We start from the raw sequence: 25,798 nt of genomic DNA, 5'->3' as shown, positions 1-25,798 counted from the left end.
CATTAGATAATGCATTTCTTAGTTCTTATTTCTTATCGTTATATTAATTAAATGTGTGCTTTTTGGGATTCTAGTGACATGAAATGCTCCGAAAATATTAAGGACAAGTTCAAACATTTCATAGATTCCCGGCTACAACTGCAAATTAATGGTACAAGTTACAATACACAGAGTCAAGCTCTCAACTGAAAACATAAACAACTAATTGCAGTGACATGTGCACGCGACAAGTTAATTTCTTGTTGCATCTAAACCTACCATGTCTTATGGAATGTAAAATGCCGGGATTACATGGTACTACTCTACTGAGTGCACCGAGGATATTTGCCCTTCCTAATTGCTTCGGGGCTGGCTTCCTTCGCACGGCGTGCCCTCTCTCGCTTTCTCTCCTTGTCGGCTTCACGTTCGGCCGCCGCCTTCTGATCCACCTCCTCCATCCTCTTGCGGATCTCTTCTTGCTCTTTCTTGCGCTTCTCCTCTTGCTGTTCCTCGTGCTTCATTCGGCGCCAACGTTCTGCAGTCTACCTTGCTTGTTGTTCCACAAAGTCCTTTGCCTGCTGCGACTACACGGTGTCGAACCACTGCATAAAATCACAAAGAGGCGGAGGAGACTTTGTCCAACAAAAATTAGAATCATAACTCAATGTTAGGTCACAAAGAAAAATAGTGTATGTTGTCCTGCTACCTTGGCCCGGTCTTTGCCGTATCGCTTAGGTGGATCATATTCGTAGTTCTCACACATAAAGAACTTCATGTCATAGTCATCTCCTAAAACCTCAGATTGCATGAACTTGCATAACGAACCGCAGAAGCACATTGGCACATCAATTCCTTCAGGTACGGTGGCTACACACTTGCTCCACGGAATGTAGGTTGATCCTGACGAAGACATAGGCGCTATAGTGTGGTGCGCCAAATGACGAACAATGATTTAAATAATGCGCATATCGTATACCAAATCGATGCGTGAAAATATAGGTACTGTCATAATTCTATTGTCTTATGTTGCAATATCAATAAGGTACTGTCATAATTCTATTCTAATGCATAATTAATTTAAAAACAGGTCTGTAATAGTACTCAAATTGTAATACTAAACGAGTGTTCTAAAGCATCAAATCTAATTCAGCTAATCCGCTAATTAAATAAAATTGTTATACAATATCAACGGATTCATACGGAAGTTACCGGTAGATCACAAGTGCGGAATTCGGCAGAGCTTCGCCGCTTTTCTTCTCCTCACCCCTCTCTTTTTTCCTGAATTTTTAGGCTCAAATGACAAAGGAATGGCTGCCAGGGCATATATATAGGGGGGAGGGACCCTGTCGCCCCTGGGGTGGGCGACAGGCCCGGCCCCTTTTTTTTTGCCAGGGATCTCATTGCAAATTTGAAGAAGAAAAAATTACACTTATGGCATGTCGCCCTATGGGGGGCTACCGGGGGGTATTTTTGAAATTTTTCAAAAAAGACATATATTTTTGAAATTTTGATTTTTGTTTTAATATAAAAAAGAAAAAAACGCTCCATACATGCCTCAATGCGCGGAGATTGCACGAAGCTTCTGCCCTGTCCAAGCCTTTCGCATCGTTTTTCTCTTTTTCCAAACGAGCTGGGACGACACACTCGACAGTCCACACCGGGCCAATCCATCCGCTAGCTGTCCACCTCCACAGCCTCAAAGTTTTTCTTGCAGCAGCATGATATTGCTATGGTCGCAGCAGCAGCAGCTTTGCCATCCCGGCTCAGCCCAACAAGGGCAAGAACACGTCAGCACGTACCGGCCGGCCTGTCGAGATATCGGCTGCGCTCATCTCCATCGATGCTTATCTGAACCTGGATGCGCACGAAATATCCTGCCCCGCTGTCGATGTCTCACTCGCCACGCCAGCGAGGGCACGTCCGAAAACCACAGCTCTACGCTTGCACTAGATCACACGTAACTCGCAAACCGAAGACGCCAGTTATTACCGGGTCCAACTTCACTGACTTGAAGAAGCGAAGGCACAACGATGAACAGTGATCTGAGTCTGGATGAACAGTGATCCCTACCGTAAATCACTGTAGCTGGCACTGTTTCACGGGCACTGTTCAAAAAGATACTGTTTTACACTGTAGCATGGTGCTGTAGCAATCAATCCTGGCCATCCATCTCAGATCGGACGGCCGGGAATACACCGAAAGTCACCGCTACAGTGTTCACTGACTTGCCTTCAGCAAGTCAGGGAATCCCGATTGGTTATTACCACGCGCCGGTTTTACCCATCGCCATCGGTGAACGGATGGAGCCATAGACGGAGCTGGGATTCGGGGCTCATTTTACTTTCTTCTTTCTATCTTTTTTCTTTTTCTTTCTCTTCTTCACTCATGTTTGAAAAATATTGAGGGGTTTTAGAGGGGCTCCATGGGTTTCATGGGAGTAGGGGACTGGAGCACCCCAGCACCCCTGGCTCCGCCACTGATCGCGCCCGATCGCGACGGCACACGCCGCCGCCGCGCGACGAGTGGGCGACCGGCCCGGGTCGCTCCCCTAGCCGCGCCCGCCACACCAGCCCGCGCGCACATCGGACGGCGCGGAGCGGGACAGCTCCGCGCCGCGCACGCACGCGCGCTGTCGCCATTGCGATACAAGGTGGGAGCGGTTCGTCTCGTGCCGTCGTGCGGCGCGAGGACGAGATGACGCCGTCGCTCTCGGCCTCTCGCCGACTCGCCCGTGGTGGATGGAGCACTGGTCGACGCCTCGACGGAGCCAGCGATATAATTATTTCTCCGGAGAAAGGCGGTGAACGAAGCGAAATGAATAGTGCGCGCGCGCGGCGGATCTCGCGCTCCGTGGTGCGCTCCAGCTCGGAGCAAAATATTCCGCTCGCCGTATCGCGCTCATGGGCCCTCTCGCTTTCATTCTGTTCTTTTCTTGCCATGCTTCACCTAGCTCAGCTCAGCTGCCCCGGCCGGCGTCTTCCTTCCCTCGGAAACAACTCGAAGCAAAAGACAGGGCCACACCGAAAGAGCCCGGCTTTATTCGGGCCGAAAAGGCAGGCACGCAGGGGCTCATGTGGGGTGATGCTCCCTTGTCTCACACAGCACAAGCCGCTGCTGCAACCGCGTCTGATAAATCTTGTGCGCCGCACTGTGGGGGATACGCAATACGCATACGCGGCTGGCGGGCTGGGTAATGCGAGCAATGATGATTAGACACAGGCGTGCTCGTAACCACTGATAAAAGCATGGGCAGGTGACCTTATTGGCACTTGGCGATCCCTTTTGTGGGGAAGCAAAAGCCCCTAAAGCCCCCTCTCACACACTTCTCCAGTCACAGGACGAGATGCGGCGGGCTTTAAACGGTATAGCCAATCCAGAGACGAGCAAAAAATGCACACTGTACCGAGCTTTATTTGCTGCCATCTTTTCTGAAACCATGCAGGTACAACCACCAGTGGGAACTTTCTTATCATGTGGCAATGCCACTGGAAGTATATTACAGATCGGGTAACATGTGGTCCTAATGGAACTTGTAATCAATTGGGGAGAGGGGGCCAACAATACATGCATCCCACATATGTCCACTTCATGGCTACAGCAAGCACGCAAGAACAATTACAAGCAAGATAACACGACTGGAAAAAGCAAAGAGATACCGAGGGCCTATTGCCAGGGCATCTGCGTTCTCCTTCTACCTTTGTTCTCCATTTATTCACAGGCCAATTTTGTATCAAAGCTGCTCAGACAGATAGCAAATGCCTGGAAAGCCGAGAGCGGGTAGCGATAGTCCATCGTGAACATATCCCTTGCCACTTTTCCAAACTGTAGAATCACTTTGTCAGGATCTGATGGAGCAGGCTGCGAGGGAGTTGGAGCACCTGCGGGTGGAGTTGTTGCGGCAATCAGCTGGAAGTTCTTCACAGAGGCGATTGTCACACGGCCACGGAAGTTGAGACACCAGCACTGCAGCTGTTCATGCCACCTAGGTGGCTTATTACGAAGAACCAGTGGTCTCTCCTTGATTTCACTGTCCTCGTCGTGATCCAATCTGCCGCTAGCAATGCCCGAGATACGAGCACTGCTGCCAATGCCAGAGAATCGAGCACTGCTGCCAGCAATGTCTGAGAAGCGAGCGCTATTGAAATCCATGGATGAGTCCATGATGGACTTGGACAGTGAGGTGGTGCTACGGAATGACTGCGAAAAGGAAGCTGTGCTGCGGAATGAGTCCTCCAAAGCGCGAGGTACAATCTGCTCTGGCTGTCCTGGTACTATGCCACCTGGCTCCACTGATGAGGCGGGTATGGAGTGCATGATGCAACGCATCCGCCTTGGACCTCTCGTTCCAAGGACGTTTAGCTCATATGACACCTGAGCGATGTTGTAACTAACAGAAGGCAACTTCGGAGAGACTTTTGTGGAGTTGAACCTCCTGCTGGTCCTTCCAACAGGAGGAACTACAGCCCCATTATAGGGGGGTTGTGTATCATAAATTAAAAATTTTGTGCCAAGGAAGTTCGACCTGAAAATTGGCAATACTAGGCTTGTTAAACTTTCAAACGAACCAAAAAAAACAAAACAAAGAGTATACCTTTCATAAACATAATGTTTACCTTATTTTTCCAATGTAGGTTCTGCTTGATCTTGAGGTGCTGCCAGAATCCATTGATATAGTGTACTCTGTGCATGTGGCTTTGCGGTGTCTTCTAGCCGATAAGAGGAATTTTCCACTTTCTGAAGTAACAACTGTGAAGAGGTTTGCATGATATGAGATGTAACAGCAAAATCAAGCAAGAAAAACTTATGAACAGTGCTATTGAAATTTGAAAGTGTGCAAAGCAGACAACATACCATTGCTAAGGCACAGGTAGAGATGGTAGGTGGATTTTGACTTATTCCTCTTTATAAAACATTGAATCATTGTATTTCCTTCTCGAGGACCAGGCTGTCAAAGAAACAAGTACTGTATCAAGGACAAGAAAGATATCTGCTGCTCATGGTTTGGAGTAAATTCGCAATAGCATTCAGCTCAAGATTACTCTAACCGAAGGAGGTGAGTTCCTTTTCCCTTTACCTGTTTTAGAGAGACAGGGAAAGTGAGCTTCCCACAAAACTCTGGGCTCAACACAATCTCTTTACACATTTCCCTCCATGTCCTACAAACAGCTGCAAAGCAAACAACATGCTTCCGTGCTGGCCAGGTACTCTCATCAGCCTCGAGTCTCCGTATTATATCACGGATGAGTTCAGGAGGTAGGCTTGCCCAGCGGCTTTCTCGGATTATGGAAGGCGAGTCATCGAGTTCATGCGATGAGCTCTGGGTCCTCCTTTTGTGATGCCCGGTAAGGCCATAAATGCTTGCGAGGGTCACGTCAAAGCTGCGTCTGGACAAGCTACCGAAGCCATCCCTAACATCACGGACGATGCTACGAAATGACATCTACGGTAACCAATTCCAGATAACAAGGCATACAAAATCCAGGAGACTATGGCCTGACAATGGAAAACAATCAAGGGTTACTAAGTACAACATTCTCAAAAATTGCACTGGATAGTTGATGGACAGAGAACAAGTCTTACAGTACCTCCTTTGAAATGATATCAACAATACAAAGTGCATATGCAGAAGAAACAGATGCTACAATCTGCTCCTGCACAAAAAACAAAAGAATTAATGTGAGAATGAAACTTAACATGGGTGAATTTAGTTGAAATATGGTCGCATCATCACAACTAAAAGTTGATTCAACATAGACATCATCATAAGAACCATGCATAGCCAAACTAGAAACCAAATCTTATTCCAAATCCATCATGGCTCGGGTGCAAGCAGGGACTTTTGACTTTGACTACACAACCTATATTAGGTACGGAGCATCACTTTAAACCCAAGAAGTCTGGGCTTTAAGGTAAACATAGGCACATATAATTGCCAAATTCCCATAGGAACTTCTGTCAGCACCAGAACAACAATAAAGACAGTCGCTAGTTGAAATAGCATTTCGCGAAGGAAATATAGGGATGTACAGGACCAACGATACCGTACCAACGTACAAGCTACCAGGATCCATTTTCCTCCTTATTTTTCTTCCAGGAAATTTAACTTGTTTCTTATATGCAAGTTGGCATAAATTTGGATGCGAAATACGCACGGTAAACGCGTAGTCGAAAGGTATCGCTCGTCAACCACGCAATGTAACCGGCAAAGCTAAGAGGACGAAGACTTGTGAAGAAAAACCCCTAGAAGTCTAGATTCCTCCCCGAAATCTGCCCTGGACAACGCTGTATTCACCGAATCAGCTCAAACCATCTACCGATCTGGCCATGAACGCCCCCCAAGCTGGCCACGTTCACCGAATCACCGCAACGCCACGTTCACCAGACAAACCCTTCAAAAACCTACGAAGATCAGAAGAGAACCGGAACCACAGCACCCCCAAGTTGCGAAACGGGAACTCACATTCCTCGAAGCCGATGCCGGCCCGCCCCGCCACCGGGGACACGCAGGCCGCAGATCAGTGCGCCCGGCACGAGCCCCGAGCGTCCCCCGGGCTGTCCGTCCTCCACGGGCCACGGCCGCCGCGGCGCACGCGAAGACCAGGCGGGGAAGGTGAGACGAGGAGGAGGGGCAGGGGAGGGAGGAGGAAGAGGAACCGAATGAAGAGGACAGTGAGCCGGGGGCGCTGGGTTTGTTTATCCGCCCCGGCGGTGGTGCCTGGTGGGGCGGGGTGGGTTGACCGCACCTGTCCGTTCCGTCGCGGGGCGCCCCCGTAACGGCGCTCAGGTGGCAGGAGAGGCAGGAGGCGGCTTTGCCTTGCCCCGGCGCTCACGCCATGAAAAGCGGGGCGGGCACTGCGCCTGTGTTTTTTTTACTGCTGTTACGGTGTTACGGTGGTGTGGCAGGTTACGGTAACTTTTTACTGCTGCTGACGCGGTAGAATAGAATTGTAACAGAGCAGTAGCGGTCAAACTAACCGTATGGTGACATGATGAGGCACCTGCACAGGAGAAGAAAAAGCAGCTCACTTAATCCAAGGGGAATCCACGGCGGCTGATTGTTGTACGTATCATGACGCTACCGTGGTAGCGAGCCACACTGTGTCTGGCACTCGATGCTTCTCTGACCGCGCTGGGTACTGTCGGCTCTCATGGCACTGACTCGAGCTAATTTTTTTTTTGCATAGTGCACGCATTCTAGGCGCACGGGAGACTGATTCTAGAACAGGATTTTGGTGAGCGTAAGTGCGTAACGGCACCTAAACGTTCGCTTAAAGTTTTTTTTTTTGAGTAGAACGTTCGCTTAAAGTTGTGAGAAACAGTGGGTACAGTACGCGACTCCTTCCGCTGGGAGCGTCCCCATCCATCAACTAGACTTTGTCCAGCAGTTTCCTAGTTTCTTTTTTTATATATATACTAGGGTTGGTCGAGACTTGACTCCCACGGCTGACTTGACTCGGGAACAGAACAGCCGCTTGATCCGTCCACATCGGAGATCAGATGAGGTTGCCGTTTTCTACCAAGAGAGTCCACTCCTTCAGCTCACTCCGGGTCGCGCGGTTCTTCTGGAGCGAAAAGGAACTCTACAACGCGTGCACTTTCTTTTTTACCGGAGACGGAGACGAACAAGGCACGGTGAATTCCTGCCGTGCACAGGTGAGCAAGCAGGCAGCCTTGGGGCCGACGCGGTGGGGGAAAAAGAGGCCGACGCGGTGGGGGAAAACAAGCAGCCTTGGGGCGGATCGAGCCGGGAGAGCTTTTCCCTTTCCAGCGGTGAAGGAGAGTCCGGCCGTTGGCTGCCAGCCTGCCACAGTATATTCTGCAGGCTTGCAGCCGGGCGCCAGGAAGGTAGCGGCCGGCTGCCGCTGCGGCGGCATAGGGTGGTTGTGCAGTTCGGACGTTCGGTACGGTCCGGGGACGCACGCTTCACGGCCCCGCGCCGTCGGTGTTGGGTGGGAGCAGGCACGGGCGCACGGCCCCGTCACCCCCGTCGCCCGTCGCCGTCGCGCGCGCAGAGAGCTTGAGCTAGAGCCCGTGGGCTCGACGGCTCGTGGCTCCTGCCCTTGCCTGCCTGGCCAAGAAGGTTCCAGCGATCGGGACGTCACCGAGCGCAGGTGGCGATGGCCAGTTGGGGTCGGTCGGGGCCGCGTCATCAGGCGTGCAGCGGCCCGGGCGCCGCCTGACGCCAGCCAGCCCCGGCCCAATGGAGGGCCAGTGAAAAAGTTTTGTCCTTTTGATCAGTTATTAAAGGTATTAAATAAAGTTTAATTATAAAATAATTTTCATAATTATAGTATTGTAGCATGTGTTGTAGCTAATAAGACCTTTTACCGTATAATTAGAGAATGATTAGCGGCGGTTACTATAGCATCACTGTAACCAATTATAGTGGAACTTGGCTCATTAGATTTGTCTCGAAAAATTACACATATTCATAAAAAAATTTCGCAAATAAACCCGATTTAATACTCCATACATGCATTCATTTTTTTGTGAAAAAAATTTCAAGATATGAACCAAACATGGCCGAGCCTCGAAGCGCCACCGGGCGGCAGGACAAGGCTCCCCTTCCCCCGAAATTCACAGGAGTTTTCGACCAAAACGGACGAAAGATAGATCCTGTAAACTCACCCGCGGGCATTACTCTACTTCATTGAAGTAGCCAAAAAGATCTTACCACCAATTTCGAAACAACTGGATAACAAAAAAAAATGATCATGAATAGTCTGCTAGGGTGTTGATTTGTTAAGTGACCGGGAAACTTTCCTTTTTCTATATGGTTTCGTGGAATCAGGCAGCTAGCTAGCTGCAGAGAAAGACGGCGGTTTTAAATTTAAAATATTATATTATATTATGGTAGGGCACCGGTGGCAGGTTCCCATCACTAATCGAGATTAATCGATTGATCAGGTTTTAGCAGTTAGCGCTGTACTGAATCTCGATGTCTTTTGCGCCCCGTGGGAAATAATGGCGTCGTCCTGTACACGAGCATTTGTCAAAAGGATGCATCAGAAAGGCTGAACTCATCGGCGTTATCGCTCCAACCACTGCACCGTCTAAACAATCCCGGCTGCTCGCATCAGCGCGTAACTAAACCCCAGCCGATGCATGAATCATGCAGCAAGGGGCCAGGCCTGATCCAGCTGTTCGGCTGATTCAGTAAATAGTATTCGACTGGTAGAATGAATAGTATTATGTGAGAGGAGATAAATCGAGATAAGCTGAGACAAGTCGAAATTGAATCAGCCGAACACCCTCGTAATACTGCGTACGAGTCCACGCCTTTGTCAGCTACCGGACGGAAGAACGAAACGCGAAGAAACGAGCATGAGCTGTTCCGTCATCTCTGCCCTACTCGGCTACTCCTAATTTCTGTGATCTATCTGCAACCAGTTTCTTGGTTCTTTGCCCTGAAAGACACGGATGGCAGGCCCGAGCGATTGCAATCAGGGCTTTTGCCGAGCTCTCGTCTCGTCTCGTCCAATCCCTGCAGTTCTTGTAGCTGCAGGCTGCCTGGCAGAGCAAAGAAGGACGTTTTGGTTTCATCCTGCTGTATGTTTTCTCCTTTTTCAGCCGATACGTTTGCGTCTCTGGATAAAGAAAAGGTGGATTGATGCTACCGATGCTTCTTTCCATTCAACGGCAGCATGAAAGAGGATAAAAGCAGGGTAGACATGAACGCCAGAGATCGAGTGGTGAACGTTCGAAACAGTAACAGGGACAGCAGGATAACGCTGCTAATGCCTACTCCCTCCGTCCAAGATTAAGTGGACGTTTAGAGTTCAAAATTTTTCTCATATTAAACGGTCACGTAGACCTGGTGCCTCAATTGACGCACGCATGGGCAGCTGGCGGACGCATTTCAGGATTTTTTTATTCGTGAGTTGCTGGAAACGTCCAAAGAGTTGCTAGAAGTTTCTGTACTGGTCTTTGATGGACTTTTGTTTTTTTATTGTGTTGAGTTTGTTCATAGCCACACATTTGTTGAGAAAGTATGCTGCCACGTGCTATCTCTCTTTGGCCAGACTTTGTTTTTTATTTGCATGTGCACTGTCACCTGCGCGTGCAGGAAAGATGGCTGACACATTTATAGGGGCATTATGGTAATTTTGCATGAACAGTAAGACTTCTAGTTTAAATCTATACGTCCACTTAAACTCTGATGGAGGGAGTATAAGAATATAAACAACTACAGACATCTCTTTCTTTCGTTGCCAGAGCAAGACCAATAAAGCTGTAGACTTTTGGGAGGAGAGAACAAGTCGTTTATACGAGACGCGTGAATGAAAATGTCAAACAGGGGCGTACAAATACCGATCGTGTACGGCGACTGCCTGATCCAGCTGAGGACAACTTTTGCCGTCCAGGGACTATTTTTATTTTGACACGAAATTAGATAGCCTTTGTTTCTGCGTATAAAAAGATATGTGTGCTGTGTGGATGTAAACGCCGAGGATCATCATCAGATGAAGGTCAGTCAACATGTTCCTTCTTCTGCTTAAAAAAACTGTCAGTGGAACATCAACGAAAGCGACAGTTCGAGCTAAAATTCGAGCTCCGAACGCCAGCAAGGAGCCATGGGGAAAACTACAACGGGGAGGCGTCACGGAGAGGACAAGAGGGCGCAACCTGGATGCTGAGCGTCGCGCCCATGGCTGTCATCAAACTGTTCCACTATCGGCAGCTCTTGCGACGCATTTCGTCAGACCTTGCTGACAAGCAGGTGCCGCTGCCTGGATTCTTTGAGAACAGGAGCAAGGCTCCAGGAGGGAAAATCGTAACTCATGATAAAGTACGTGAGAACGTGATGCGCCGATTTTCTTTCAATTTTTTTATTCTACTGCTCTCGTAGCAAGCGTTCTTTAGAGAAAATACAAGCCATCATGTGCGCTACTCTGGTGCTTCTTTCCCCTTCTGCACAGTACCGAAGAAGGCGAAATAGGGGTGCTTCGCTGCGCCGATCCGCTCGATTCCCCTCGCCGGCGGCCTCTCCGGCGGCCGTGCGGGGGTGGGGAATCGGGTGGATTGAAGGTTGGCGTACTTATTGCTACTAGTATTATGGTAGATTAGTGCTAGGTAGCTAGGTTGCCGGTGAAGCCAGCGACGATGTCCTCGTTCCCGGCGACGGCAGCGTCTACTGCTTCATGGCGGCGTCTTTTGCTCCTGCTGGTCCCTGCGCGACCTGCGGGGGGGGGGGGGGGGGTACTGGGTCTCCGGCGGCGGTCGGGAAGACGGTGGATCCGGATCCATCCTCGGCGTGGTGGGCGGCTTCATCTTCTTCCTTTTCATCATCGTCGGCAACGGTACTAGGTTTGGTTTTATTCGTCCTTGCGAAAGGGGGGGAGATCTTGTGCATCCATGGGGGTGTGCTCTTTGTCCGCGTTGCTGCTTTGGTCACCGACGCTGGACTGTGGGTCTGCTTGCCGGCGACGGTGTTGGCGGCGATGGACTGCTCTGCCTCTTCCTTTCTCTACGTGTCGGCGGCCGATTTTCATTCAAAGTCTACGATGCGTGCTGGCGAGTCGAGGCGTTGGCTCTTGTGGCGTAACCATACTTTGGAGTCGTTCGTGGAGGAGGAAGGTGGATTGACCTTGGTCGGGGTGTTCGTCGCCGGCGACCGGACCTCAGAGGCTCGCCTCTCCGATGGGGGTGTGATGCTGTAAATTTCAGTAGTTCCAGAGTATTTCTTGTAAACTTCCATGGATGAACTGTCCTTCCTTTTTAATATAACCCCCATTTCGCAAAAAAAATAGAGAAAATACAAGAACATTTATTTAATAAAAGATTCACATCCTTCTGCAGCTGAAGAAATCGTGATGCGGATACTTGATGGCCCAAAGAATACTGAGGATGCTTTACGGCATAGGCATAAGGCCCATTGGTCCGTGGATGCCCATAAGGCATAAGGCCCACGGTCACACTTACAGTAAAGCTAAGGCCCATTGGCCCGGGTCCGCAAGATGCTTTACAGCAAACAGGTCCGGTGGGCGCCGCAGCACCTCCACCCAAAAAACGTGAGCGCATCCGCCGCCGAAGCCGCCGCCCGCCGCCAGTGCGTGCTTGCTGCGACCGGGCGTTCGATTGATCGGGTTGCTAGGGTTTAGAGGGTTTTGGGCGCGGACAGGCAGGAGATTAGGCGGAGGCGATGGCGTCAGCGGAGGAGGAGATCGCGGTGAAGGAGCCGCTGGATCTGATACGGCTCAGCCTCGACGAGCGCATCTACGTCAAGCTCCGGTCCGACCGCGAGCTCCGCGGCAAGCTCCATGTAATTAACCTGTCTACTTCTCTTTGGACAATTTATTCTATTTTGTTCTCTGCTCGTGGTTGGTTGGGTGTGTAGTAGCGTATTGGCTGGTTGCAGTGGCTGTTGCGTTGGGTACGAAGCGACGGGTTTAAGTGAACGATTTGCAATGGGCTGGCTTGTTATATGGGATTCAACGCATCCAATTTGAGCTTCTAGGCTCCTTTAGTTAAATTGTATCTTTGCTTTGTATTACCACTAGTCAAATCTGTCAGAACTAAATGTGGCAGTTCATGTGCTGATGTGCAGGGCAACAATTCGATGAAAATTAGAGGTTAGATATGCCAGAACTAGGTGCTGTGAATTCGAAACCATTTACAAGGATTAATATCTCAATAACATGGAAGGGACATGAGAGCTCATAAGAAAGGGGGAGGGTTGGAACGTGTAGAAGTTCCATTATTCATATGTAATGAATTATTCTCTTTTTAGAATAAGGTGATGTCTCAACTGTAAGCCCTTTTTCTGAACTTTGCAAGTCAGGCTTAACTGTTTGAGACTCTTTCATTTTTGATGAGGGGAGCTAATGCATGAGTCCTGCAGACTAAATAATAAGCATATATTTGACATGAAACCCTTGGGGCATTTTATCATTTAACAAGGTAATGGATAGCATCTATCAGTACGACTCCTGGAATTCATGAATGTCATGTAAGCATGTGGCATTATAGTGAGTTTGTACTAATCTGTTCAGAACCTCATGATGAATGAAAATTCTATTGCTGAGCATTTTATAGCTTTGTGATCCCTTCCATGGCTTGCATTTATTCCACCTCATGCTATGCTATATAAGGGCTTCTCCAGTGGCCGGTGCATAGTCCTACTTGGACCTGATGAACCGAATCATCACCGCTGGAGCATGCCGATCTTTAAAGGAGAGAGGAAGAGTGACCTCCTAAGAGGAGTCGATTCCTGCTGATTAACTCAGTATTAAAGTTCCAACCGTGTAGGGAGAGAGAAACCAAAACTTTGAAAGATATCTTACCTTTTAACTATTCTATTGTGGGCCCATTGAGGAATACCAAATCAATAAAGTGTGTTAGGAGAAAAATAAAATTATTTGCTAGGTCCATACGTGGCATGCATGAGTCGACTTTTCGAGCGAGCCATTGCTGATGCCCTAATTCTCAGTTGCATTCTCCGCTACTGTCTCTTGCTTTCAGTTACAAGTACATGATACTCCCATCTTTCTCATGAGTTCGTCAATTATTTTTGTCTGTGGGGATTTATATCTTGTAATTTGAGAAGCTGCCTTAGTGCAGCTGGCTAGTGTCCTTGGGAAAGAACTAGCGGACCAGGGTTCAAATCCTGGTTCCTCACATTTGTTCAGGTGGGGTATTTAATACCTCCCCGTAGCCCACATCATTTTTTTATATCTTGTAATTTGGTTGTTGTATTATGGGATGACTGTTGCTGACGTCTTCCTTTTGAATTCAGGCATACGATCAACACTTAAACATGATCCTTGGTGATGTTGAGGAGGTTGTAACAACTGTTGAGATAGATGATGAAACATATGAAGAAATTGTGCGCGTAAGTCCATTGGCGTTTTTGCCCTAATTCTTGAAAATGTTTTGTAAAGTCAAACTTTTGGTTGTCAAATTATCATTATTCATTTGAACTTTTAGACTCCTTGAGTTTCATGGTTCTGATTTCTGCTGCTATAAGGTGGCATAATTCCATAATACTTTGATAATGAGTTAATGACTCGTATTACTGGTAACCTGATGACACAGGACAGCTATTTACTTTATCTATTGTCAATCATTGAAATGTGTAATGAAGATGTTGATACACTAACTCTTTGCTAGATAATCTTTGCAGACAACGAAACGCACTATCCCCTTCCTTTTTGTCCGAGGTGATGGTGTCATATTGGTTTCTCCACCCCTGCGAACTGCATGATGCTAGAAGTTAGATGGAGCTGATTGCCAACTATTTACTCTGTATTTGGCCACTTGATGGCTTGGAGTGTATGCCATGTGCTGCACTGTTACTGTTTTCTGATGGATTGTAGGCTTAACGAGTGATACGATCATGTAACTACTGCCTGGTGTTTGAATCTTCAGTCGAATTATTCTTATGTGCTGTTCTCAGCTAATTCAACGCGCTTGCATAACAGCCTAAGTGACTTGAGTAACGAGTTGGCAAGTTACACATTCATAAGACTCGGAGCAAAATCTGTACTGTGTGCGCAATATTTGTTGTCTGAGTGTCTGATCTGGATCTGATAGCTTACTGATGTCGTACCAACGGGAATGTTTCGACAGGAAAGCTGTGGTTGAAATGAAAAATGTGCAACGCCTTAAGCCCGAATCGTCAGTTACTTGGAGATTATAACTTGGCAACGTAAGTCGAATATAGTATAAAATTTTCCAACCATACAAATCCCCCAAATATTCGATTCCCAGGCCACTAGGGCTCTTGGAGGAGCAACATAATATTGCAACTGTGCTCAGCAAGAACAATTTCTGGAAACCGGAAAGAAGTAAATAAAGAGGCTCGCCGCCAGACGCCAGGCCATGTCATCTTCTTGCTTGCCCATCCCGTCGCTCCACCTGAGCCCACCGGCGAAGAGGAGGCGAAGAAGCGATGGGCGTCACCAAGGAGGACGTCGAGGCGGCCATCACCTCCGCCCTCAGCCCTTCCCATCTCGTAAGCCTCCACTCGCTCTTAACCCCTTCCCTTAACCCATCAATCTCCATCCTAAACCCTAACCGTTTCCGCCGCTGTGCCTCTGCAATTTCAGGTGGTGACGGACACATCTGGAGGGTAAGCTCACTCCCAATGCCTAGACTTGTTTTTTCTTTGTAAATGCAAAAGCCCTGATTTGAGTAACGCTCCAATTGCTCCTGGCCTCGATTAAGCTAGAAAATATGGGCGTGGCTGCTTCAATGCAGAATTCGTGCTAAACTGTGCTGCCGTTTTGTTTCCTGTGACAGCACATTTTGAGAAAAAAAAACGCTGTTCTTGCCCGGATTTTCTTCCAGGAGGCGCGTTCCGAGTCCTGGAACTGAAATCGTGTCCATCGGGAGACTTAGTCCTCCAGTACTCCCTTTGATTTTTTTAAAAAAATCTATTTTTGACCATCCAACTCTGGTCTCGGTTTGGTTTTGGCCATCAAATTCAAAAACTGTGTATCTTTAGCCATCCAACTATCAAAACCGTTCAAATTTGACCATCAGACTGTTTTTGTGGGTAAGTCCTTAGATCTTAAAATAATTATTACTTTTTTGCCCGTACCTTCGATTTAGGTCATTCCCGCGGTCATGCGTTTGTAACGGTGAGCTTTATCTTTTAAAATGTTCTTCATACTATTTTGTCACTATTTATTATGTTATTCTTATATTGTTGTGTAAAAACAACAATATAAGAAAAATAAAATAATTAATTACAAAATAATATGAACAATATTTTAAAAGATAAAGCTCATCGTTACGAACACATGACCACAAGAATCACTTAAATTGGAGATATGAGGAAAAAATAGTAATCATTTTAAGATCCAAGGACTAATTATTTTAAATGATTAGTCCTTGGATCTTAAAATAATTACTATTTTTTCCCGTATCTCCGATTTAAGTGATTCTTGTGGTCATGTCTTCGTAATGATGAGTTTTATTTTTTAAAATATTATTTATATAATTTTGTAACTGTTTATTTTACTTTTCTTATATTGTTGTTTTTGCACAACAATATAAGGATAATATAACAACTAGTGATAAAATAGTATGAAGAATATTTTAAAAATAAAGCTCACCGTTATGAATGCGTGACAGTAAGAATTACCTAAATCGGAGGTACGGGCAAAAAGTAATAATTATTTTAAAATCTAATGACTTAATTGTAAATAAAAAAATTAAAACCACCCAAAAAAACAGTTCGATGGTCAAATTTGAACGATTTTGATAGTTGGATGGTCAAAAATATCCGGTTTTGGAGTTCGATGGCCAAAATAAAACTGAGGCCAGAATTGGATGGTAAAAAATGAACTTTTTTTTATTTTCGATCCCAGAGAAACGTGTCAGCCACGGGAAGAACAAGACCATCGGCGTCTAGCCACACTCCAGGACCATCTGCGCCAAACCGCACCGTGTGGGATGCCGGATCCTGATAGGGCCAGCCCGAGAATACCGGAAGGGCAGGCACGCAACGCCCGGTACCCGAATCCGTGCTCGAAGCTTCGGCCGTGACGTGGGCCGCCAATGGATCCTCACCGTGCGAGGCCGGTCGAAACCTGGAGTGTGCCTGTGGCTCGACGCCGAGGAAGCCGAAAGAACTCGCGAGAAGCGGTGCCGCGTGCGCAACACTCGCCTGGGACTGGGACCTTCGTGTTCCCCTGCTGGTTGCCAGAGCCGACCGGGCACACGTCCCGGCCCCGCCCCCATATACACGGGCACGCGCGGGGGAGTCCGACAGTCCGTCGTCTGAGCCACGCACGCTACGGGACACGACCTGCTTCGTGGACACGAGCGGCGCGCTTGGGTGATCGGCCGAGCCCGCCGCCGCTTGGAGCAGGCGGGCGAGGCGGCGGAACCGTGCCGAGCCGAGCAGGGCAAGTGAGGCAAGTGAGCGCGCGGGGGACGCGGGACGGCGAGACCGCGAGAGGAGGAGATGAGCGAGGCGGACGGGCGCGCGGCGGCCGGCGACCCGCCGAGCCGCCCCGCGCCGCGGCTGAACGAGAGGATCCTCTCGTCCCTGTCGCGGAGGTCCGTGGCCGCGCACCCATGGCACGACCTCGAGATCGGTGAGAGGGAATTTTCTTCTTCTTCTTTCCAGCGTCACCGGGCGTTCTGGTCCCGGTGGGTGACCTTCGGATGAGTGGCGCTAACGCTCGACAATTTCTGTGACTCTGTGTACGTACGCGCGCCCAGGCCCTGACGCTCCTGCTGCGTTCAACGTTGTAAGTAGCACCAAGTGCAAGCCAAGTACCGATCGATCTTCTCACGGCACACCTTGACAGGTGGAGTATCTTCGTTCCTGAACGTTGGGCAGGTCGTGGAGATCTCGAAAGGGAGCAAGGTCAAGTACGAGCTCGACAAGAAAACCGGGCTCATCAAGGTCAGCCAACGCGGTCACGATCAGTGATCTCTCTGTTTCATTTCATGCCCACTGCAGCGCAACGCAACTGATCCGAGCTCCTGCTGTCAGGTCGACCGCGTGCTGTACTCGTCGGTGGTGTACCCGCACAACTACGGCTTCATCCCGCGAACGCTTTGCGAGGACAACGACCCCATGGATGTGCTGGTCCTCATGCAGGAACCGGTTCTTCCTGGCTGCTTCCTCCGAGCCAGAGCGATCGGGCTCATGCCCATGATTGATCAGGTATGCCCCTGTATCTTCAGACCAGTTGTCGTCGAGAAAAAAATAAGATCGGTCTGTTATTGGGACTCTTGGGACAGGGAGAGAAGGATGACAAGATCATTGCCGTCTGCACCGATGACCCCGAGTACCGCCACTACAATGACCTCAGCGAGCTCTCGCCTCACCGGGTCCAGGAGATCCGACGATTCTTCGAAGATTGTAAGCTTCCCCAACGTCCTTCCATTCCCCTCCTGTTTTTGCTGCTCCATGTAACTATCCCACAAAATATTCAGATAAGAAGAACGAGAACAAGGAGGTTGCTGTGGACGAGGTTCAGCCTGCGAGCACTGCCCGCGATGCCATCCAGTACTCCATGTTAGTGTCAATGTGTCATCGAGCATTTTCAGGCCTCGGAGGGTGAATTTTCGCCTTCCGGTATCGAATAATTGACTGATGATGACACGATCACATTTCTGCAGGGATCTCTATGCGCAGTACAATCTGCAGAGCCTGCGGCAGTAGTTTTGTGGCGCCTGGGCACTTGGTTCTCCACCAGTAGTCCAGTACTTGCCATGTGTCGAGAAGTCGAATTGAACTATGAGTATGCTTAGCCAGAGAACACAAGCCTTGGCTGCTAGAGATGTACTATACATGTATGTATTATTAGGGTCATGGTGTAACTTGTAAGGAGGCCTTTTTAGTTGCTTGTGAAACTGTTCAAGGCCTCCATACTATTATACTGAATCTTACCCCGTACAAGCTTAAGGCGACACAAAAGTAAGAAATGTCTGAATCAAGTTACAGCAAGGCCAGAAGTCGATTTACACCTCGTATGATGCCCTGATCAAGCGGAGCTTGTCTTTGCCAGTTCGGCGTACAATGCTTTGATCTCTTCCACGTCGTCGTAGCTGCCGAGGAATACCGGGGACCTCTCGTGGATCGTGGTTGGGACCAGATCAAGAGCCTGCCAGTGCCAATGTGTCAGCATGTTTTGCGGCAAACTGAACGCGCAATGTGGACAAGAAAACAAAATTGTTTATACTATTTCTGAAGAAAATAAACAGAAGCAGAAATCCTACCCGTTCTTTGCCTGTGAAGGACTGACCTCCAGCCTGCTCCATGAGGAATGACATGGGGAAAACTTCATACAGGACACTGCAAAACCAAACCAAATCGAGCCGTCTTCAGAAGTATGTATGCAACTGGCTAACGGATGCCAAGCAAATCAGAGTAGGCCTCAGCTTACCGGAGCTTTCCATTCGGACTCTTCTTGTCAGCAGGGTACAAAAATACACCCCCATAGAGCAAGGTGCGGTGAACATCAGCAACCATACTGTAAAAGAAGTAAACCATCAACTTCAGAGTGTGTGTTAATATCCAAGTAGTACAATCCTACGTAATATTTGATCCAGATGACAAAGGACTCATACGTTCATTTTACTACTGAATCTAGTGAAAGATGTTCGTTCAGAAGAAGAAAATCTAGTGAAAGATTGACTCACCTTCCAATGTATCTCAAAGATTTAGGTGGCGAACCATCTTTGGGGTATTTACACTTCTCCACAAACCTGACATTTATGGTCTAAATTTTAGCTGGAGCTTTGTTTCATCAGAAAAGGTTGAGCAGTCTTAAGCAAGGTAGCACTACGAGCACATGAACAATACATACTTCGCAACAGCCGCATCCCAATTTTTGGCATTCCCTTCATTGACTGAATAAATCTTTCCCTTCTTAGGTATCTGCACAGAGTGAAGGATGAATGCCACGGTCATCAGTATTGCCTGAACCATTAAACAAAAAATGATTGAACCACGGTCGGTGACTCAAATTAACCTTGATGTCTGGATGAGTCAGTATGAACTCGCCAAGTGATGGGTCAAGTGTGAAGCCATTGACACCACTCCCAGTGCTCAGAACAAGCTGCAGCAGATTGATTGTACAAGTCAATTTCAGATGGGACACTTAAAAGAAGATTGTGTTGAGGGAAGACGGGGTTAGAAGACTTGATTACCGTGCAGGAACTGCCATACATGCAGTATCCCGCAGCAAGCATGTTCGTGCCAGGCTGCAGCACGTCCTCCAGAGTCACATTATCCTTGTCCTTGATCATGTAAATCCCAAAGATCTATAAAAAAAAGTTACCTAAATGAAGCTCATGTGATAAAATAAGAGGAAGGAGAAAACATGCCCCATGCTGAATGTAGAAGGCCCATATTCTGAAGGAAAAAGGGGCATGTAAAACCTCAAAAGCTTGGCTGTGCGCAGTTTGTTACTGATCAGTAAAGTAACTGATGAGAAAAAAAATCAAATTGGATACAGCATGTACTTCTGCACTGTCAGTGCTGAAATTTTCTGTTATTCCAGAGATAATATCAGAAAATAAACTTCTCGTTTGCTAAACCTTGCTTTTGGCGTCACTATCCTCAGATCTTGAAACGAAATTTCTACTTTCCGCAAAAGGACCGGGTCGTGTTCATACCGTTCCGATTGAGACGCCACAGTCGATGTTGGAGGAGCCGTCGAGCGGATCAAAGCAGACGCAGTACCTTGCAGAAAATCGACGCACGCATTTCAATCTCCAGGAACAGAGTAGCAGAAGCTAAGCTCGCACCATGGGCAATAGCAAGCAGGGCTCACTTCCCACGCAGCGCAGGATCCACGAACGTTGCCTCCTCGTCCTCCTCCGACACAAGGACGCACTGCATGCATTGCGTGCACCGGCGACGGGTCAGAGAACAAAACGCTAAGAAAGAACTGGAACGGACGAGGGGAAATGGACAAGGAGGATTCTGGATCCGTACGGTGCGGCCGCTGCTGACGAGGGCCTTGACGAACACCTCGTTGGACAGCACGTCCAGCTTCTTCTGCTCCTCTCCCTGTCACATGCCGTCGCTCGCACCAAGTTAATTAGGCAGCTCGATCTTGCAGGAGAAAATTGTGAGCGATCCATCCAAAGCGCGCGATCGATCGAGGTATATATATAAGCAAGCCTGGCGGCGCACTTGCCTGGACGTTGGTCTCGCCGGCGAGGCCGATGAGCTTGGCGAGCCCGGCCTTGTTGACGGCGGAGGCGACGAACTTGCAGCCGAGGACGATGTGGGAGAGCAGGATGGTGAAGTCGCCGCGGGACTCGGGGTTCCGGCTCTGCTCGTTCAGCACGTGCCGCGTGATGGTCATCAGGTCCGTCTGGTGCGCCTCCGCCGTGTGGTCCATCTCGCCGCCGACGACGCCGCCGCGCTCGCACGCCCTTCCTCGCTCCCTCTTCGTTCGTTCGGCTGGCTGGCTGGCTAGCTAGTGATCGCGCAGTGCGGAGAGCGCGCGGGGCACGAGCTCACCGGCTGCTCCCGGGCGCAGGGTATATGCCGGCGCGGCCGGGAGCTGGGTGGGTGGCTGGCATCGGCGTGACGTGTCGCGCGGTGGTTTTCCTTTCCTCTGCCGGGTGGGGTAGCGCGGCCCGGCGCGGCGGGCGAACGGAAAGTGAGGCTGGGAGCCAAGGGCCGCGGAGATCCAACGGAATCGGCGCGGAGGCCTATCCCTCTATCCGCTGCGGCTTGTGGTGGTGGGTGCGGCGGCGTCCGTGGCGCGCGGCAACGCAGGGCGACGGGATGGTAGGGGAGAGCGATCGACATTGAGGAGACGAGAGCGAGGCTTTGCCCCGTCGCGGCGCCTGCCGACGAAACGGCGGGGGAAGGCGGCAACGCGGGCAGGGGGGATTAGGGGCAGTAGGCAGTAGCCACGGCAGCACGGCCTGAATCCGACGCGCAAGACAGCGAGACGGCTCTCATCAGTCGTCACTCATCAGTGTATGGCTGTATGTGTGGCGTCACTGGCAAATGGGAGCTCACAGGCTTCCAGGAATCCATGATGCCGGCCGCGTGATGGCCTGGCCATTACGCGTGGAATATGCCTGGTCCAGCTTCAAAAGGGAGACCGCGCCATGGCTGGGCATGTTCGATATTTTTTTTACGATACCATGGTATATTACGATATTACGTTATTAATAATATTGTTATTATTACGATACCGTAATTACGTTATTACGATATTACGTTATTATTATGAATAATAATAATTCAAAAAATAATATCGTAATATTACGCCATGGAATATTACGATACCATGCCGATTGGACAGTTCGCCTTTACGCTAGGCAGGTGCGGTCCGTTGGGGGAGTTGCTTTACACAAATTGCCTTCTCTGGTCCAGTGACTGGTTGAGATTGTCCGCACAAAGGGAGGTTGTGAGCCTGAGAACGCCAGCACGCCACAAGCTCGGGCGAGGGTGACTATCAACATGGAGGATTTTTTTTTGAAGTAAATCAGAACGGAGGATTTCACAGGGAACAAAACCATGTTGGCGATTTGGCAGCATCCGGATGACCACGTAAACAGAGTAGCAACACCAGCAAGCGTACAACATACTGTACTTGGACCTTGGTAAAGTAATGCAAGGATGTAACGTATGGGCTGGGAACAGGACACCTAATGAGAATTCAACAATCTATGCAGGGGAAACAAAGATGTCGGTGATTTCTGTAGTTTGCGGTAAGCCTTATAGTACAATAAATGATGTTAGTGGGCGCTACAAGGTTGCATAATCACCAAAGAATGACGGTACAGAGCTTGATCGTAACACAGCGATTTTCACATGGAAAAAACTCAATTCCACATATTCAAGGAAAAAAACCGCTGTCTGCCTAACATCAATCCACCAGCATCGACTTCGGGCCTTGTAACCACGCTCCATGGGTAATTTAACTCACAGTAAATTCGTACAATATAGATCCTTTTGTCTCTGAAAAATAGAAGGAATAAAAGAGATTGCTGAAAAATTTATTAGATGAAAAGAGAAGACAAAGCCTCACAATAACTACAATCTTGTGAAAGAACAGCTTTAACCTGGCACTTTGCAACAACGATACATGCGGCGGAGTTCAAAGTATAGTGCAACACTGGTTTGTCTTCTTTGCCTGCTTGTAGAACATCTGGAACACAAAAATAACCCGCAAGAAGATGAAGTACTATACACGAACGAACTCTGAGATAATGGATACTAATAATTAAATTTAGGTTAAGCTGAAGAGCAATAACAAGTTCTAAATGCGCAGATCTAGCCTAGAGAAACAGGGCCTTAAAGCCTTTATTACACTTTGCACCAGTCACTCTGCATGATATGCAAACCGCAACTGTTCGGCCCCTTAGCAAACGCTGCCACTACAGCATTAGAGACTTAATAGTATTCAGCAAACCTATACTGCAACTAACAAGCCACGCTCTGCTTCCTCTAACGCTCTAAGCTATAAAGAGATCATAGGCCCCAGGCAAGCGCTACCACTTGAGCATTACACTTTAGACTGATATTCACCAATGGTAATAACTATCAAAGTGACTGAAGTGTGTCGGAAACTAGCTTATTCCAATCCATAAATGTCTGATTTATTACTAACAGACTGTGGCATGTTAAAAATTCGCTTCTAATACTCCTGCAAACAGTGAATTGCTAGCTAGAAAAGTCAGCAATATACATCCAACAGAGTATATAAACCTGAAAACAGTGCTAGTACATGAGGATCTGAAGTTGTTGATTGCTTAACTTATGACAGCAGGAAGTAGCAAAGCTTTAATATGTTTCACATTGTACGACATCAAAGCAATCATTAACCAGACAAAGCAAAGATAGGGTTACCTGTGAAGCAGCGCTCAGGTCAGAGCTTTTCTCAACCAAGCTATCCAGTCTCTCTCCCCTGGCAAGGACACTCTCAATAGTTTTATGCTGTTAAAATATTCAAGCATAAATGATCCACAATTAGCAATAGTTGACAAATCACTCCCATATTCAAACATAGTAGCTTCAGAACGAGATGGGGCAGAATGGATGATTGCTCGAAAAAAGACTTGAAGCAGGATCTCTAAGCCCATCTAGATATAGTGTCGGCACAAGCATATATGGCCTAAAGCCATACTTGAGTGAATATTCTTTTTTTTCGCGACCGTGCATGAGCACGTACTTGAGTGAATATTCTATAAAGGTAATGCCCAAACTTTATGTTATAGCAATGAAATGTAATCATCTAGTGCAGTAATCCAAGAAAAAACTTAATTTCATGGTGGACGCATTCTGCAAAACTGAAACATCTCCAACAAAGAAAGTTTTAAATATGTAACACTTACTAGGATGATTTTTGTTTCATCCAAGTCCCTCTGGATTTTCATTAATTTGTCAGCTTCTGCAGGGTCCTACAAAATGAGAACAGTTGTGAATATGTTCCCTTTTGTGATATATAGGAAGTAAGAAAAACACAGGCATAATCTGCTGCACAAATATAACCAAGTTCATTTAGCCACAAACATCACAGTATGCATTACATGATATAATATTACTTCCAAAAATTAACATGTTCCTTCTGGGCAGCCATCAGAGCAACCCAGCTGCATGAATAATTCTTTAGTGGTAATGCAGTGATATGACAATCTGGAATGATCAAATATTAGGACAAGTAGGCACAAGCAGAATGTATTATTGTGTAATAATGCCCAAAAGGCCAAGCCCCAAAAGCCTCTTGTTTCATCCAAAATAAAAATGGCATGTTGCGATGAATATACCAGAAACAGACATATTGTTGAAATTCAACTCAATTAGCTGTTCTTTTCCATAGAAGGTAGCATAAAACAGTGACAATCTGTTAGATCCTAACAATAGATGGTGATTATTTCTATAAGCTTATATCAATCAATGCATGGAAAGAAGTCACTTCTATTTCGAAAAAAGTTGTGAACCTGAAATTTTGTCAAAGCATCCGTGAGGAAAGGCCACTGTTGAGTTCCATCTGCAGTAGCAGATTTCCAGGAGTCCCCAAAATCCTTCTGGTACTCATCAAGAACCTACACAAAATTCATCATATCAACAACTGGATTTCTTAAAGGGACTACAAGAAGTACAACATTTTGATAGTGGACGCAGATGGTTGCCTTGTAACAAAAATTTAAGGGACCAGCTGGCTATCAAGCAGTCTAGGTTTTGACATTGCCAATCAAACATGTCCAATAATGCACGCTAACATTGTAACAGTGCTGAGTATGACTGCAATTATCAAAGGTGCTGCGAAGCAGCAACTTATAGTGTGATTCATCCAACTTAAATATGTTTCGAACTAACAACCTTTTGACCGGCAAGCTGTACTTTTAATCAGTAAGCTCGACCTAAGCAGAATACAAAGACATGAGCGGAATCTCTGGAATAATGGTTGGTACCTTATTCAGAAGAGAAAATGCACTCCGTACAGGATAGTGATCGTCCATGAATGCCACCGCACAAAGACCATTTCTGTTGTGTGAATGGACCTTATATTCTGAAAAAACATGGTACATCACCAGAGCATGAGGAAATGCACAATAAAAATGTGTTTCAAATCTTAAACCAAAGGAGGATCAGCCATGAACTGTGATCCTCCCCTAGCTAGTAGCTACTACAAGATGCAAGTACGGACAAATTATAATCATTAGAATTGGTTCACGGGGTGCCCCAAAATGCCAAAATCTCTTCTGATAACAAACAGCTAGCCCAAACACAACTTGACCAATAAGATCAGTTAGAACATCCTGTATCATCAGACATCGCTACCAGCTCCAAACAATGTCACCATCTTCCTTGCTCCAGAAATCAAACTACCAGCGGATCCGCAGGCAAAGGATGCCCATGCCCTATGCTCCCCGGCCAAACCCGTACGAGCCTTGGATCTCATCGGATCAGAAAGCTAAGCAGATCTGAGGTTACCTTCGTGCTGGACGGACTGACGCTGGCCAGGCTGGGTGCGCTGCGCGACGGTTCGGGCGACGAAGACGATGAACTCGCGGGCGGCGCCGCGCTGGAAGTAGCCGAAGTGGCTCACGTCCGTCGCGTTCGCGAGCACCACCGCCTCCGGGCCCGACCCGCCGCCTGACGAGGAGCTCCCGGCGCCGGAGGTCGACGGCTTCAGCACCAGAAGCGCGGTAATCTTCATCCCCTGACGCGCAGATCTACGCCGCTCGCGATCTCGTGGCTGCCCCGAGACGGCTGGATGGACGGAGCTCGCAGACGAGGACGATATGAAGCAAGCGCCACTTTCCCCTCTTGCCAGATTCGGTCGCAACGCACTAAGCCAAGACGACTGTGAGTCAATGACAGTGGGCCCAGCTTGACAGCCGAAACCACCCTGTCGAGATCAACACGAACTCTGAA

General features: G+C 48.0%; 5 protein-coding genes across 8 annotated transcripts; 2 read left to right on the top strand and 3 right to left on the bottom strand.

The window, feature by feature from the left end:
- Positions 1 to 3,370: 3,370 nt before the first annotated feature.
- LOC120708773 (tubby-like F-box protein 3) lies at positions 3,371 to 6,809 on the bottom strand. 3 transcript variants are annotated; one of them, XM_039994178.1, is made up of 6 exons: positions 6,440 to 6,809; positions 5,565 to 5,630; positions 5,054 to 5,472; positions 4,831 to 4,924; positions 4,593 to 4,725; positions 3,371 to 4,501 (listed from the first exon to the last, which is right to left on the bottom strand). In XM_039994178.1, the coding sequence occupies exons 3-6, from the start codon at positions 5,417 to 5,419 to the stop codon at positions 3,688 to 3,690; spliced, it is 1,407 nt and encodes a 468-aa protein (XP_039850112.1). In that variant the 5' UTR covers positions 5,420 to 5,472; positions 5,565 to 5,630; positions 6,440 to 6,809; the 3' UTR covers positions 3,371 to 3,687. The 3 variants fall into 3 exon arrangements, with proteins under 3 accessions (XP_039850112.1, XP_039850113.1, XP_039850111.1); XM_039994179.1 differs by having other exon boundaries at positions 5,565 to 5,624; positions 6,440 to 6,653; XM_039994177.1 differs by lacking the exon at positions 6,440 to 6,809 and adding an exon at positions 6,240 to 6,347.
- Positions 6,810 to 11,925: 5,116 nt separating this feature from the next.
- On the top strand, positions 11,926 to 14,437 carry LOC120708784 (sm-like protein LSM3B). Its single transcript, XM_039994194.1, has 3 exons — positions 11,926 to 12,241; positions 13,715 to 13,810; positions 14,102 to 14,437. Exons 1-3 carry the CDS (start codon positions 12,122 to 12,124, stop codon positions 14,180 to 14,182), a joined length of 297 nt encoding a protein of 98 aa, XP_039850128.1. The 5' UTR covers positions 11,926 to 12,121; the 3' UTR covers positions 14,183 to 14,437.
- A 2,290-nt stretch (positions 14,438 to 16,727) lies between these two features.
- Positions 16,728 to 18,382, top strand: LOC120708785 (soluble inorganic pyrophosphatase-like). Its single transcript, XM_039994195.1, has 7 exons — positions 16,728 to 17,024; positions 17,152 to 17,180; positions 17,273 to 17,338; positions 17,429 to 17,602; positions 17,680 to 17,800; positions 17,875 to 17,956; positions 18,061 to 18,382. Exons 1-7 carry the CDS (start codon positions 16,892 to 16,894, stop codon positions 18,101 to 18,103), a joined length of 648 nt encoding a protein of 215 aa, XP_039850129.1. The 5' UTR covers positions 16,728 to 16,891; the 3' UTR covers positions 18,104 to 18,382.
- LOC120708779 (fructose-1,6-bisphosphatase, cytosolic-like) lies at positions 18,197 to 21,013 on the bottom strand. Its single transcript, XM_039994188.1, has 11 exons — positions 20,589 to 21,013; positions 20,384 to 20,458; positions 20,220 to 20,281; positions 20,062 to 20,128; positions 19,594 to 19,707; positions 19,416 to 19,502; positions 19,251 to 19,321; positions 19,084 to 19,149; positions 18,828 to 18,914; positions 18,661 to 18,736; positions 18,197 to 18,545 (listed from the first exon to the last, which is right to left on the bottom strand). Exons 1-11 carry the CDS (start codon positions 20,793 to 20,795, stop codon positions 18,426 to 18,428), a joined length of 1,032 nt encoding a protein of 343 aa, XP_039850122.1. The 5' UTR covers positions 20,796 to 21,013; the 3' UTR covers positions 18,197 to 18,425.
- Positions 21,014 to 22,063: 1,050 nt separating this feature from the next.
- Positions 22,064 to 25,711, bottom strand: LOC120708782 (VAMP-like protein YKT61). Of its 2 annotated transcripts, none has more exons than XR_005689477.1 (7): positions 25,355 to 25,711; positions 24,832 to 24,929; positions 24,358 to 24,462; positions 23,752 to 23,817; positions 23,267 to 23,353; positions 22,446 to 22,565; positions 22,064 to 22,375 (listed from the first exon to the last, which is right to left on the bottom strand). XR_005689477.1 is itself a non-coding variant. In XM_039994191.1 (7 exons), exons 1-6 carry the CDS (start codon positions 25,578 to 25,580, stop codon positions 22,515 to 22,517), a joined length of 633 nt encoding a protein of 210 aa, XP_039850125.1. In that variant the 5' UTR covers positions 25,581 to 25,710; the 3' UTR covers positions 22,064 to 22,375; positions 22,480 to 22,514. The 2 variants fall into 2 exon arrangements, 1 of the variants encoding a protein (XP_039850125.1); XM_039994191.1 differs by having other exon boundaries at positions 22,480 to 22,565; positions 25,355 to 25,710.
- Positions 25,712 to 25,798: the final 87 nt, after the last annotated feature.

Source organism: Panicum virgatum, chromosome 5K (assembly GCF_016808335.1).
Source record: "Panicum virgatum strain AP13 chromosome 5K, P.virgatum_v5, whole genome shotgun sequence".
In the NCBI taxonomy this organism is placed as follows: Eukaryota; Viridiplantae; Streptophyta; class Magnoliopsida; order Poales; family Poaceae; genus Panicum; species Panicum virgatum.
The sequence above is the reverse complement of the archived record's forward strand: the minus strand, read 5'-3'. Positions and strand labels throughout refer to the sequence as shown.

What these genes read in the sequence shown, in the direction of transcription:
- LOC120708785 (XM_039994195.1), top strand. Translation starts at nt 16,892, where the DNA reads ATGAGCGAGGCGGACGGGCGCGCGGCGGCCGGCGACCCGCCGAGCCGC. An exon ending in CTCCTGCTGCGTTCAACGTT is followed by an intron (nt 17,181 to 17,272) that starts GTAAGTAGCACC and finishes AACGTTGGGCAG; the next exon opens with GTCGTGGAGATCTCGAAAGG. An exon ending in GATGCCATCCAGTACTCCAT is followed by an intron (nt 17,957 to 18,060) that starts GTTAGTGTCAAT and finishes ACATTTCTGCAG; the next exon opens with GGATCTCTATGCGCAGTACA.
- LOC120708779 (XM_039994188.1), bottom strand. Translation starts at nt 20,795, where the DNA reads ATGGACCACACGGCGGAGGCGCACCAGACGGACCTGATGACCATCACG. An exon ending in CCGGCGAGACCAACGTCCAG is followed by an intron (nt 20,459 to 20,588) that starts GCAAGTGCGCCG and finishes GGCATGTGACAG; the next exon opens with GGAGAGGAGCAGAAGAAGCT. An exon ending in TGACTCATCCAGACATCAAG is followed by an intron (nt 19,322 to 19,415) that starts GTTAATTTGAGT and finishes CACTCTGTGCAG; the next exon opens with ATACCTAAGAAGGGAAAGAT.
- LOC120708784 (XM_039994194.1), top strand. Translation starts at nt 12,122, where the DNA reads ATGGCGTCAGCGGAGGAGGAGATCGCGGTGAAGGAGCCGCTGGATCTG. An exon ending in AGCTCCGCGGCAAGCTCCAT is followed by an intron (nt 12,242 to 13,714) that starts GTAATTAACCTG and finishes TTTTGAATTCAG; the next exon opens with GCATACGATCAACACTTAAA. An exon ending in CATATGAAGAAATTGTGCGC is followed by an intron (nt 13,811 to 14,101) that starts GTAAGTCCATTG and finishes TAATCTTTGCAG; the next exon opens with ACAACGAAACGCACTATCCC.
- LOC120708782 (XM_039994191.1), bottom strand. Translation starts at nt 25,580, where the DNA reads ATGAAGATTACCGCGCTTCTGGTGCTGAAGCCGTCGACCTCCGGCGCC. An exon ending in ATGAAACAAAAATCATCCTA is followed by an intron (nt 23,354 to 23,751) that starts GTAAGTGTTACA and finishes ATATTTTAACAG; the next exon opens with CATAAAACTATTGAGAGTGT. An exon ending in ACCTGAGCGCTGCTTCACAG is followed by an intron (nt 22,566 to 23,266) that starts GTAACCCTATCT and finishes TTTGTGTTCCAG; the next exon opens with ATGTTCTACAAGCAGGCAAA.
- LOC120708773 (XM_039994178.1), bottom strand. Translation starts at nt 5,419, where the DNA reads ATGTCATTTCGTAGCATCGTCCGTGATGTTAGGGATGGCTTCGGTAGC. An exon ending in CTACCTGTGCCTTAGCAATG is followed by an intron (nt 4,726 to 4,830) that starts GTATGTTGTCTG and finishes ACCTCTTCACAG; the next exon opens with TTGTTACTTCAGAAAGTGGA. An exon ending in ACCTACATTGGAAAAATAAG is followed by an intron (nt 4,502 to 4,592) that starts GTAAACATTATG and finishes GCCAATTTTCAG; the next exon opens with GTCGAACTTCCTTGGCACAA.